The following is an 11,778-nucleotide window of genomic DNA, read 5'->3' as shown; positions in this document are numbered from 1 at the left end:
ATTAAAACCTAATCTGGGATTAGAGACAGCGAGACAATACATTAGCTTGTCGACTGGATGTTCCGAAGGAGGCAACAATGGCTAGTTTGGCCACGTGTCAAGTTGCTTGCGTTATCACACTCTCTCTTGACCATACATCAACTCAAATATAAATCCTACTACATAGTACATCGAGCAGTAATCATAAACTAATTCAGATTCATTTTAAAGTTTTGTCAAACTCTAAATGATCATATTTTCAACAATAATGTAAGTCCTTTCGACCATATATACTACATATATATAATTATGCCTTGAAATAAACGGTATTAATCGTGTCATGTAAATAAAGTCTCTTGATCACATTCTGAACGCCTAACCATGATCGAATGTGGACAAAGCTTGTTGAAACATTAGTCTTATTCCACAATTTTTAGAAGTAATATACATAGATATAAATTCCTAAATTGTTAAAATATTTTTTATTAAATTTCTTAATAAACGTTTTTGGTCTCCAAAATTTCATGGCAATAATAAACATAAATATATTTAGAGTAATTTTTATGCTTTTAGTTGTTTTTATAACTAGACTACATTTTGATCAGTATTTTGCATATGAGTATATCCTTTACAACCATTAGACTAATAAACCCTTGTTTACATCATAAGGAAACGAGACAAATTTACGTGTATTTTTTTTTTTTTTTTTGGTAAAACCTTGTACTAGTAAACCTTGTTTAGGAAACGAGACAGACTCACGTCTTTTTTTTTTTGTAAATGGACAGACTCACGTCTATTAAACGGCCAAAGAAACAAAGTATCTATTTAATAAACCACAAGAGATCGATGGGGGGGCCTGGGGCCATATAGTTTTAGATGAAGAACACACATGTGCATGTGGGTGAATACAAAGACATGCACGATCATCTTAGCCTTTTAAATGAAAAAAAGCAAATAAGACTTGGTTGTGATAATGAATCAGACCAACCACAAATCTTATCCCTTTGGCCTTTTCCTCACACCATTAGACTTTTTATCATAAAGTTTTTATTTTCTTTGGTATTGATTTTCTCTTTTAATTTTTTTATACAGATTACTATATTGGACTAATTCTACTGCCAATAACTTTAATTATTAAATTGGACCTAGTTTAATATGACTACTTCGCTGGTGATTCCGTGGTTGCCCGTACGGAAGGTCACAAGTAAAGGTAATCCAAAAAGTAATCACAAGTTCACAACACCTAACCTCAATAAATTACTACTAAATACTAATAAAACAAAATTATTTTTATTAAGATACTGACAAAATTTGCATCGTTGTCGCTTAACGAATATTAAATTAACTATGCATATGAATGGATCCAACTATCCATCTAATCTCTGTAGTATATACATCTTTGATTTAAACTGTGACATGAATAATTACGATTAGCTGACAAACAAAAATAATGGTGATTGTTATTGATACGATATGCTTGGACATAATTAGTAATTGACAATAAATTTATGAATGATTTAACGTACAACTAATCAATGTTTTATTATCGAATCATAGGATTGATTAATACCACCATCAAAATTACGATTGATTTTTGGGAGAATTACCAATTGTGACTCAAAACTTGGAGTCAAACCCAAAAGAGTACCCCAACTTGGGTCAAAGGCAAAAGTAACTTAAAAGGCTATTGAAATTACAACTATCTCCTTGTGAACAAACAAAAAAACGGATTTTTTTTTACGTTTCTACCCCTCGCAAGTCGTCTGTAAACAGACGACTTGAAAATAAGTCGTCCAGACGACTTTAAGTTAAGTCGTCTGGACAGTTATTCTTAAACATAATTTAAAAATTTTGTAAAAAATATTTTGATAAGTGAAAAATTGGAATTATGTAATTAACATATGTCTTAAGAGATATAAATTAATATATAACAAATTTCAATTGTTTTCAGCCCAGATGAGTGAAAGTAGTGAGTCATGATATTCTTTAGTTTATGTTTCATCAACATATGTTGTAGTATTGTATGTGTTCTTAGGGTTAGATTTTGGAAAGCATTAAAACCGTTTTTGAAAATTTTTAAAATTACCTAGGCGTGTTCGTTTCTGTGTATAGTAAACACTATTGAAGTATAATTTGATTTTATAACGTGGTTAGTAAGTTAATTTAGTCATTTTAGTTTAGGGGTTCATTTTAGGGTATTGGACGACTTAATATTTAGTCTTCTGTTCCCAGACGACTAAATATTAGGTCGTCTGATGTACATTATCAGCCAGAATAAGTCGTCTAAACCGGACCAAACCTTAAAGTTTACCAATGTACTTTTAAAGCTAACCGGATTATTTACCCAATATATAAGGTGATTTTTTTTTTTTTTTTTCATTTTCCGCGAACAGAAACCCTAACAGTTCTCTCTCACCGGCGATATCAAAGGCGATTCGAATTCCCACTATTTCCGAACAACCATCGTTCTCAACGTCGGCTATCTATCTCACTTCATTCTCACCGTTGTCGCCGCAGCTTCTTCTAACCCTAGCGCCGCCGATTCCTCTAAACCCTAGCGCCCCCGCTTCCACTATTTCCGAACAAACCGTCGCCCTCGCCACCGTGCTCACCAACGTTCTCACCGCCGCTTACTCTAAACACTAGCTAGCACCGCCGTTTCTTCTAAACCCTAGCGCCGCCGCTTCTTCTAAACCCTAGCGCCGCCGCTTCTTCTCTGTAAACCGTAGCGCCGTTTCTCTGTAAACCCTAACGCCGGTAAGTCATCAAACTCGTGGAAAAGATGAACATAAAACGTTGTCTCTTTCAATTTACTCATTCTCACCGTTTCACGTTTATTTTTTCAGATCTATAACCACAATGACGAGTACTCGAACTCCTTCTGCGACTAATCAGGTCCGCTTGAAATTTTTCTACTGGAAGACTTGTAAGTAAGTCGTCTGGAAAGTCTTCAACCTGGACGACTTAGTACGTCCATTTGGAAGACTTTCCAGACGACTTAAATATAAGTCGTCAACTAAGTCGTCCAGTTGGACGACTTTCTAGACGACTTATATTTAAGTCGTCTACTAAGTCGTCTGGAGTAACAATTAAGGCGTGATTGATTTAGCTTGTGTTCTGACTTCTATTGTTGTCTTTGATTATTTTGCAGACAAAAAGGATGGATATTCCAGAACTCCCCCGTAGGTTATACACATTAGGGGAAGAGCCAGAACCCCACAATAGCATTTCGTATCATACGGATAACACGAAGTTGCATACTGCTCTTAGGGAAGCTCTCACTGATGCTGAATTTGAAGAGCTCAAGGAGTCGAGATTGGGAGTTTTCATCAAGTTCAAGGAGCAGGGATTTGGTTGGGCTTCAAGGCTGGTTCACCACTTGCTCGGTTTAAAGCTGGACATTAAGAAGAAGTACGAGATGTGGTGTCTCGTTGGTCCAGAACCTGCGAGGTTTTCACTGTTAGAGTTTGAAAACATCACTGGTCTAAACTGCGACTACATCGAGGACCTTGAGACACCAGAATGTGAAGTTACCCCACAGATGGTTTCTTTCTGGGAGATGATGGGAGTTCATCGGGAAGCTGGGCCAAGTACTGATCAGATAATAGCAGCACTGAAGAGATGCGGGGATTGGTCCAGGGAAGATCGCAAGCGACTCGCGTACCTTTCCATCTTCACTGGATTCATTGAAGGGAAAAAGTTCTCAAGCGCTACACGAGCTACTCTCGCAAGGCTAGTGATGGATTTAGAAAGGTTTGAGAATTATCCATGGGGGAGAGTCGCGTTTAAGGTGCTGATGGACTCTTTGTGGAACAAAGATATTACTGGCTGTTACACCGTGGATGGCTTTATACAAGTTCTTCAGGTCTGGGCGTACGAAGCTATTCCGGGATTGGGTGCTAGTATTGGTCTACCCAGAGCAAACAGTCCGTCTCCACCGATTCTGGCTTACGACGGCAGCAGAGGCCGCAGATTCATGAAAGCTGCTATCTTGAGTCAGGTACCTTTCCATCTTCACTTAATTAAGTCGTCCGGAAGGTCTTCCAGCTGGACGACTTAGTAGACGACTTATTATAAGTCGTCTGGAAGGTCTTCCAGCTGGACGACTTAGTAGACGACTTATTATAAGTCGTCTGGAAGGTCTTCCAGCTGGACGACTTAGTAGACGACTTATTATAAGTCGTCTGGAAGGTCTTCCAGCTGGACGACTTAGTAGACGACTTATTATAAGTCGTCTGGAAGGTCTTCCAGCTGGACGACTTAGTAGACGACTTATTATAAGTCGTCTGGAAGGTCGTCCAGCTGGACGACTTAGTAGACGACTTATAATAAGTCGTCTGGAAGGTCGTCCAGCTGGACGACTTAGTTGACGACTTATAATTAAGTCGTCTATTTAGTATTTTGTTTCAAATATCTAACTCGATTCTTCTTCTATTTACTGCAGACCCGCGTGATCAACTTTGTTGAGAAGGACATTAGTGAAATGTGGCCAAAATGGGACTCTGAGGTTGATGACGTGCCCGCGGAGAACATCATTAAAGTGATGTATGATCGGAGACCGTGGAAGTGGACCATGGATTGCTGGGAAGTCACTGGTACAAAACCCAAGTTTGTGACTCCATCGAAAAGAGCCAAAGAGATGGTTGTGGAGGAGGTGGAGGAAGACAATCAGAGACCTCGGAAGAAAGCTCGTAAAGAGGCTCCTAAAGAGGCTCCTAAAGAGGCTAGAGAAGAGGCTCCTACAGAGGCTACAGAAGAGGCTACAGAAGAGGCTAGAGAAGAGGCTAGTTGGGTGACCAGAGAGGAGTTAGAAAACATGTTCAAGGACTTAGGTGACATGATGAAAGAGGGGTTTAAGAAGTGCATCAGGGAGATTAGGAAGATCTCCGATAGATTGGAAGCTGTGGAGAAGAAGGTTGGTGTCACCAATCAGGCTACCCCTCAAGCCCCAGAAACCGGGGTTAGTAAAAAACACCCTACCCCACAAGCCCCAGAAACCGGGGCTAGTAACAAACAGACTACTCCTCAAAAGGATCAGCCTCCACTTCAAACCAATCATCCTACTCCTCCCACCAGACAGCCTGCTCCTCAAAAGGCAAAGCCTACTCCTCAAAAGGCGAAACAGCCTGCTCCTCAAACTAAACAGCCTGCTCCTCAAACTAAACAGCCTGCTCCTCAAACGAAACAGCCTGCTCCTCAAACTAAACAGCCTGCTCCTCAGACGAAACAGCCTGCTCCTCAAACGAAAAAGCCTTCTCCACAAAAGAAACAGCCTTCTCCTCTGCCCAAAGAGGTTAATATCAAATCTTTAAGTCGTCTGGTCTTTGTATAGATTTGTAAATATATAAGTCGTCTGGAAGGTTTTCCAGCTGGACGACTTACAAATAAGTCGTCTGGAAGGTTTTCCAGCTGGAAAACCTTCCAGACGACTTATTTGTAAGTCGTCCAGCTGGAAAACCTTCCAGAAGACTTACAAATAAGTCGTCTGAACTCCAGCTGGAACCAAATCCTCTCCCAACTTTTATTTAAGTCGTCCAGGGTTAACTTGTTCTCTTTTATTGCAGAGATTGTTGCCGGAGGATACAGCAGATGAGGCGATCTCGGTATATAAGATCTTGCCGGAGGATAAAGCAGATGGTGTCACCTCCAAAGAGATTGTTCCTCTCACTTCCACTGACCAACCGAGCTTCGCTTCCAACGATCAACAACCGAGCTTCGCTTCCACCGATCCAGCTTCAGCTTCAGAACCGAGCCTGGTTGTATTGGACCAAACAGCTCCCACTGCTTCTGTGCGTGCAAGGAGTGAACGAACGAAGAAACCTGCTCCCACGCAGATATCTCCTTATACGGCAGAGAGAAGGAAACTCCTTAGAGTGGGAAAGTATAATCCATTTCCCACACTAAACAGACCTAAGATGAAGGAGCTCGCTGATTGGTTGAAAACTGATCCGTAAGTGATTGCTTTACCCATAATAGCTTGATTTAGTCTACCAAAACTGATTGCTTTTTTGTTTGCAGTGATTATTTCACTAAGGAAGAGGACAAACCACGTACATCACCAACTTGGTGGTATCAAAAACTCCGGACATCCAAAGCATGGCTGGAAGACGTAGTAAGTCTTCTGCTTATCTTTAAGTCGTCTGGTAACTTGTCTTTGTATAGATTTGTAAATATATAAGTCGTCTGGAAGGTTTTCCAGCTGGACGACTTATTTGTAAGTCGTCCAGCTGGAAAACCTTCCAGAAGACTTACAAATAAGTCGTCTGGTAACTTGTCTTTGTATAGATTTGTAAATATATAAGTCGTCTGGAAGGTTTTCCAGCTGGACGACTTACAAATAAGTCGTCTGGAAGGTTTTCGAGCTGGAAAACCTTCCAGACGACTTATTTGTAAGTCGTCCAGCTGGAAAACCTTCCAGACGACTTATTTGTAAGTCGTCTGGAAGGTTCTAACTTGTATTATTTTATATGCAGCATATAGATGCTTGGATGAATGTGCTGAGGCAGAGGTATAAGGAGAACCCACAATGTTTCCGGAGCGAGCGAATGTGCTTCCTGGATCACAACTTTACCCAGTCTTGGAGAGAACAGTATCTGGTCTTCAAAACATCGTCGTCTGATCACAATGGTTTAGGAAAAATGCTACCTAGTGGGGCGGCGAGTTTGTATGACGGATCAATGCCTTCATTTTGCCAATCAAACAAGAAGTGGGGGGAGGACATTGATGATATCTATGCGCCACTGAACTTGGACAACAAACATTGGGTGGCTATTTGGATATCGATCCCTAAGAGGCACATAGTCGTCTGGGACAGCATACCTTCAACTACCATACCAGAAAGATGGGATGAGATAATGGAGCCTTTTCTCGAGATGGTCCCTTATCTGATTGTGGAGTGCGGAGACCAGATGCATGGGTTGGAGCGATACACTTATGAGAGACTCCTCAAAGATGTACCCACGGCCAACAATGGTGATTGTGGCGTGTACGCTGCAAAGTACATTGAATGTCATGCTCTTGGGGTCCCCTTTAGCCCTAAAGACTTTGCTAGGTCCAATGCGAAGACTATGAGGGATACTATGGCTTTGGCTATATGGACGGAGCTTGTTGATCAGCATCTGAAAGATAATGAGGATGGTGGTATGTTTGTAGGCATGTATGATTAGATACACAAATCAATTTGTATAGATTTTTTAACTTGTATAGATTTTTTAACTTGTATAGATTTTTTAACTTGTATAGATACACAAATCAATTTGTATATTTGAACTATTTGTATACACAAATCTATTTGTATATTTGAACTATTTGTTTACACAAATCTATTTGTATGTTTGTGGGCATGTATGATTTATTTGATTTTCTAACTTGTATAGATTTTCTAACTTACAAATAAGTCGTCTGGAAGGTTTTCCAGCTGGACGACTTACAAATAAGTCGTCTGGAAGGTTTTCCAGCTGGACGACTTACAAATAAGTCGTCTGGAAGGTTTTCCAGCTGGACGACTTACAAATAAGTCGTCTGGAAGGTTTTCCAGCTGGACGACTTACAAATAAGGTCGTCTAAAAAAAATAAGGTAGTCTAAAAATAAAATACACTGGACGACTTACAAATAAGGTCGTCTAAAAAAAATAAGGTAGTCTAAAAATAAAATACACTGGACGACTTCGTAAAAGGTCGTCTAAAAAAAATACACTTGAAGGGATAGTAGAAGGTAGTCTAAACACTGGACGACTTAAATACACTGGACGACTTAAATACACTGGACGACTTCGTAAAAGGTCGTCTAAAAAAATACACTTGAAGGGATAGTAGAAGGTAGTCTAATACACTGGACGACTTCGTAGAAGGTAGACGAAACACTGGACGACTTAGAAATTAGTCGTCTGGACGGGTAATCAAGACTGGACGACTTATATTTAGGTCGTCTGGACAACTAGTCAACTGGTTGTGTACATTGTGGTTTCGTATGGCCAGTTTCCTTGCAGTTTGAGCATCTCCGTGCCCTGTGTTTCTTCCTGGGTTTGTGTCCCCTCATCCTAGATAGCTCCAACCAAGATTGCCATCTTGATTTCTTCTGTCTCCCCGGACCACGCTTTACGTTTGGAGGAAAGCATTCTCGTTCCTCAATATGTTGTGACACGATAGGATATATATTCTCTGAGTATCCTGCATACAGATGATTCTTTGAGTAAAGTGGACATACAAGTGTGTCGATATGCACACCAGCATGTGTTCCAGCTGCTATAGCATGAGAGCAAGGTATTTTCTCCACTCCATAGACACCACAACCACACTTTACATGTTCCAAATCAACCGCACAGTCCATTTTGCCACCTTTGACAAAGAAACGCCATCCATCAATTGGTTCGACCGTCATCGTATCCGCTATCTCTGATCGAACAGCAAGCAAGTATTCAACACCCCGGCTATGTACAGTTGGGAGACTCAAAGCATCTTGTCTCCTTTTCCAATACCATTTTCCTAACTTCTGCCTTATGAACTCCAGCAGGAACGGAATCGGAAATCCTCTTGCTCGCTTCAGTGCGGAATTAATAGATTCAGCGATGTTGCTTGTTTTTATGTTGAACCTGTTCCCCTTACAATAAACCCTTGACCATAGCTTGGCGTCGGCCTTCTCCAAATACGTTGCAAGTTCCGGGTTTGCACTCCGTATCTCAGCCATGTACCGGTTAAAATCGTGAACCGTGTGCGCATAAGCAGCCCCTTTCACCAAGTACATGAGATGTTTCCCTTTAAACTTTTTGACAATGTTATCTTGAAGGTGATAATAACATATTCCTCGGGTTGCCCAAGGAAACACCTTCTCACACGCACTTTTAATGGCCGCGTGCCGGTCAGAGACTATCACCAGAGGCTTGTCATGAGATATACAACTAGCCAATTTTGTGAAAAACCATTCCCAAGAAGGTTCATCTTCAGCATCCACGATCCCAAAAGCCAATGGGAATATCTGAAAATTGCCATCTTGTGCGGCTGCAACTAACATAACACCTCCATACTTTCCACTTAGGTGAGTTCCATCCACCACAATGACCCTTCTCTGATACTTAAAACCTTTGATAGAAGCTCCAAAAGAGAGAAATAGATACTTAAATCTTTTCTCAGAATCAAGTTCTATAGCCGTGATAGAATCAGGATTTGCAATGGAGATTTGCTCGAGATATGAAGGCAGACGCGAATACCCTTCTTCTGCTGATCCTCTCACCAATTTCTGTGCATATAACAGTGCTCTGTATGAAGTGGTGTAATCAAGCGTCATGCCAAACATGTTCTTCATTGCATCAGTGATATGCTGTGGAGTTATCCCATCAATGATCCCAACACGATCAATGAAAAGACTACCAACATACTTTGGAGTACAGTGTCTCCGCTGAGCGATTCGGTCTCCAATTGAGCATAAATGTTTTTCCACATACTTTGTTACCCAAAACGTGTTTGACCCATGTTTCACACTCGCTCTGATCTTCCATCCACAACCGCTAACCCGACATATTGCCACAAGGAGAGTTTTTGTTGATTTGTATATTCTGAAAGAAAACCTACCCCTCACTGCTGTCAACCGCAGCTCTGAAAGCAGTGCATCCTTGCTAACAAAACTCTGGTTGACATAGATGCTGGTACAATCCGATTTTCCTCCTTCAATAGCATTTGTCTTAGCATATGTCTTTTCAATTTCTTCAAAACAAATATTATCATCATCTTCCTCGTCCTCATCTAGAACCTTTCCATAAAGACTGTAATCCCCACCATTCTGATCCGTTTCACCAACAATAGTGTTATCAGCATCCTCCTCCCCATTTTCCTCCTCCCCATTTTCCTCCTCCCCATCTTGATTTTCATCTTCAACAGACTCATTATCACCAACATCTTCAAAACATTCATCAGCCTCATCATTATCACCAACATCTTCTTCCCATTCACCAGCTTCATCATTATCACCAACATCTTCTTCCCATTCACCAGCTTCATCATTATCACCAGCTTCTTCTCTTTTCTCTGAAACCGTTTCCACCTTGCTGCGGCTTGATACACAAAGACATACTCTATGCGTTTTGAGTATCTCGAGCAAGTTTCGAACTTGTCTATCACTTGTAACATGAATGGGAGGACTGCTTGGAGTCATCATCATTTCTGCTGGTAATGAGTAGCTAATCTCCACAGTCACTGATCTCATGTCCAGGTTATAATCTTCTTGAGCCATTGCAACAAGTTCAGCATGTGTTGAATCTTCATTCAATAAAAACAATCTTGCTCCTTTGAGATCATCAACCACAAAATCCCAACGGAAATCTCTCAACAACCATTCTCCATACACTGCATGTAACTTAAAAATCATCTGCAAATATTCAAAATAAAACACATTAGTAAACATAGAGAAAATGAAGAAGTTCAACAAACATTATCGCAGACGACTTAGATTTAAGTCGTCCAGAAGACTTAAAGGTAAGTCGTCTAAAGAGGTCACTTTTGCAATTGAAAATTAAAAGGGACGACTTAATTCTAAGTCGTCCGGCTTTGTTTGTTAAAAAAAAAAATTCAGACGACTTATATATAAGTCGTCTACGAAAAACGGGCTAGTTTTGCATTTGACCGAATCGTGTCAGATCTTTGACTATTTCTGGACGACTTATAAATCAGTCGTCTCTGGAAAGTAAAAATTTCAATATTTTATTCAAACTAGACGACTTACACGTAAGTCGTCCCAGGTTAGTTTTGTAATTGAAAAATAAAACTTGAAATTTAACTTTCTCCAGACGACTTAACTAAAAGTCGTCCAGCTAGACGACTTAATTTAAGGTCGTCCGGGATAAGCAAGGTTTGGACGACTTAATTGGGAAAAATTCTGGACGACTTTGCTTTCCCCGGACGACTTTAAATTAAGTCTTCTGACGGGACGACTTTATATTATGTCGTCTGGTAAAAATTAAATTATGAAGTTTTATTTTTCAACTACAAAACTAACCTAAGACGACTTACACGTAAGTCGTCTAGTTTAATAAAATATTGAAATTTTAACTTTCCGAGAGACGACTGAATTATAAGTCGTCCAGAAATAGTCAAAGATCTGACACGATTCGGTCAAATGCAAAACTAGCCTGTTTCTCGTAGACGACTTATATATAAGTCGTCTGGACTGTTTTTTTTCACCAAACAAAGCTGGACGACTTAGTTTAAGTCGTCCGTTTGACCAGAAGACTCATCAGTAAGTCTTCTACATACAGATGACTTACTTGTAAGTCTTCTACGCGAACAGATTTTGAAAAAAATTCAAATTCGTACCTTCAACTAGGTGAGATGACTTTGTTTGCACACAGGGTCTTCTCCAACCACCCAGAACCTCAAACGAAAGCAACCGTAAGTCAAAACGAAAGAAATATGGCTCCAAACAATTTTGAATCAAAAGCTTCAGTTTTTTGGATGAATATGGAGAGAAAGTGAAAGAAATGTTGTTTTTAGTTCATAACAATTGAAACAGAGAGAGTGTAAAGAGATTTACGTGCATTAAAGGGCATTAAAAGCTCCAAACAGTTCGTACAAGGTTGTTCCCACTATTCATGGCAGTGGCAATATTGTAAATACTTGAAGAAAATGAGGTTGAGACAGTAAAGAAGCCATTTTCGAAAAAAAAAAAAAAAAAGGGTTAATGGCATTTTCGTAGATAAAATGCAGATGTGGGGTTAAAAACTCAAAAAAAAATGAGTCAAAAGAAAAGGTTAGTTTTCTGTTTGAATTCAAGTTTTGAGTCACTTTTGCAATAAGCCCTTATTTTTCCTA

The 11,778-nt window shown here is 39.9% G+C and overlaps 1 protein-coding gene and 1 long non-coding RNA gene across 2 annotated transcripts; both read left to right on the top strand.

The window, feature by feature from the left end:
- The first annotated feature begins 1,984 nt into the window (after window positions 1–1,984).
- Window positions 1,985–3,324, top strand: LOC130512852 (uncharacterized). Its single transcript, XR_008946460.1, has 3 exons — window positions 1,985–2,736; window positions 2,826–2,874; window positions 3,131–3,324. It is a non-coding gene; the product is annotated as an uncharacterized LOC130512852 (long non-coding RNA).
- Window positions 3,325–3,844: 520 nt separating this feature from the next.
- LOC130512851 (uncharacterized) lies at window positions 3,845–5,341 on the top strand. Its single transcript, XM_057011271.1, has 2 exons — window positions 3,845–3,979; window positions 4,424–5,341. The coding sequence occupies exons 1-2, from the start codon at window positions 3,956–3,958 to the stop codon at window positions 5,309–5,311; spliced, it is 912 nt and encodes a 303-aa protein (XP_056867251.1). The 5' UTR covers window positions 3,845–3,955; the 3' UTR covers window positions 5,312–5,341.
- Window positions 5,342–11,778: the final 6,437 nt, after the last annotated feature.

Source organism: Raphanus sativus, chromosome 5 (genome assembly GCF_000801105.2).
Source record: "Raphanus sativus cultivar WK10039 chromosome 5, ASM80110v3, whole genome shotgun sequence".
Lineage (NCBI taxonomy): Eukaryota > Viridiplantae > Streptophyta > Magnoliopsida > Brassicales > Brassicaceae > Raphanus > Raphanus sativus.
The sequence above is the reverse complement of the archived record's forward strand: the minus strand, read 5'-3'. Positions and strand labels throughout refer to the sequence as shown.

What these genes read in the sequence shown, in the direction of transcription:
- LOC130512851 (XM_057011271.1), top strand. Translation starts at nt 3,956, where the DNA reads ATGAAAGCTGCTATCTTGAGTCAG. An exon ending in AAGCTGCTATCTTGAGTCAG is followed by an intron (nt 3,980 to 4,423) that starts GTACCTTTCCAT and finishes TATTTACTGCAG; the next exon opens with ACCCGCGTGATCAACTTTGT.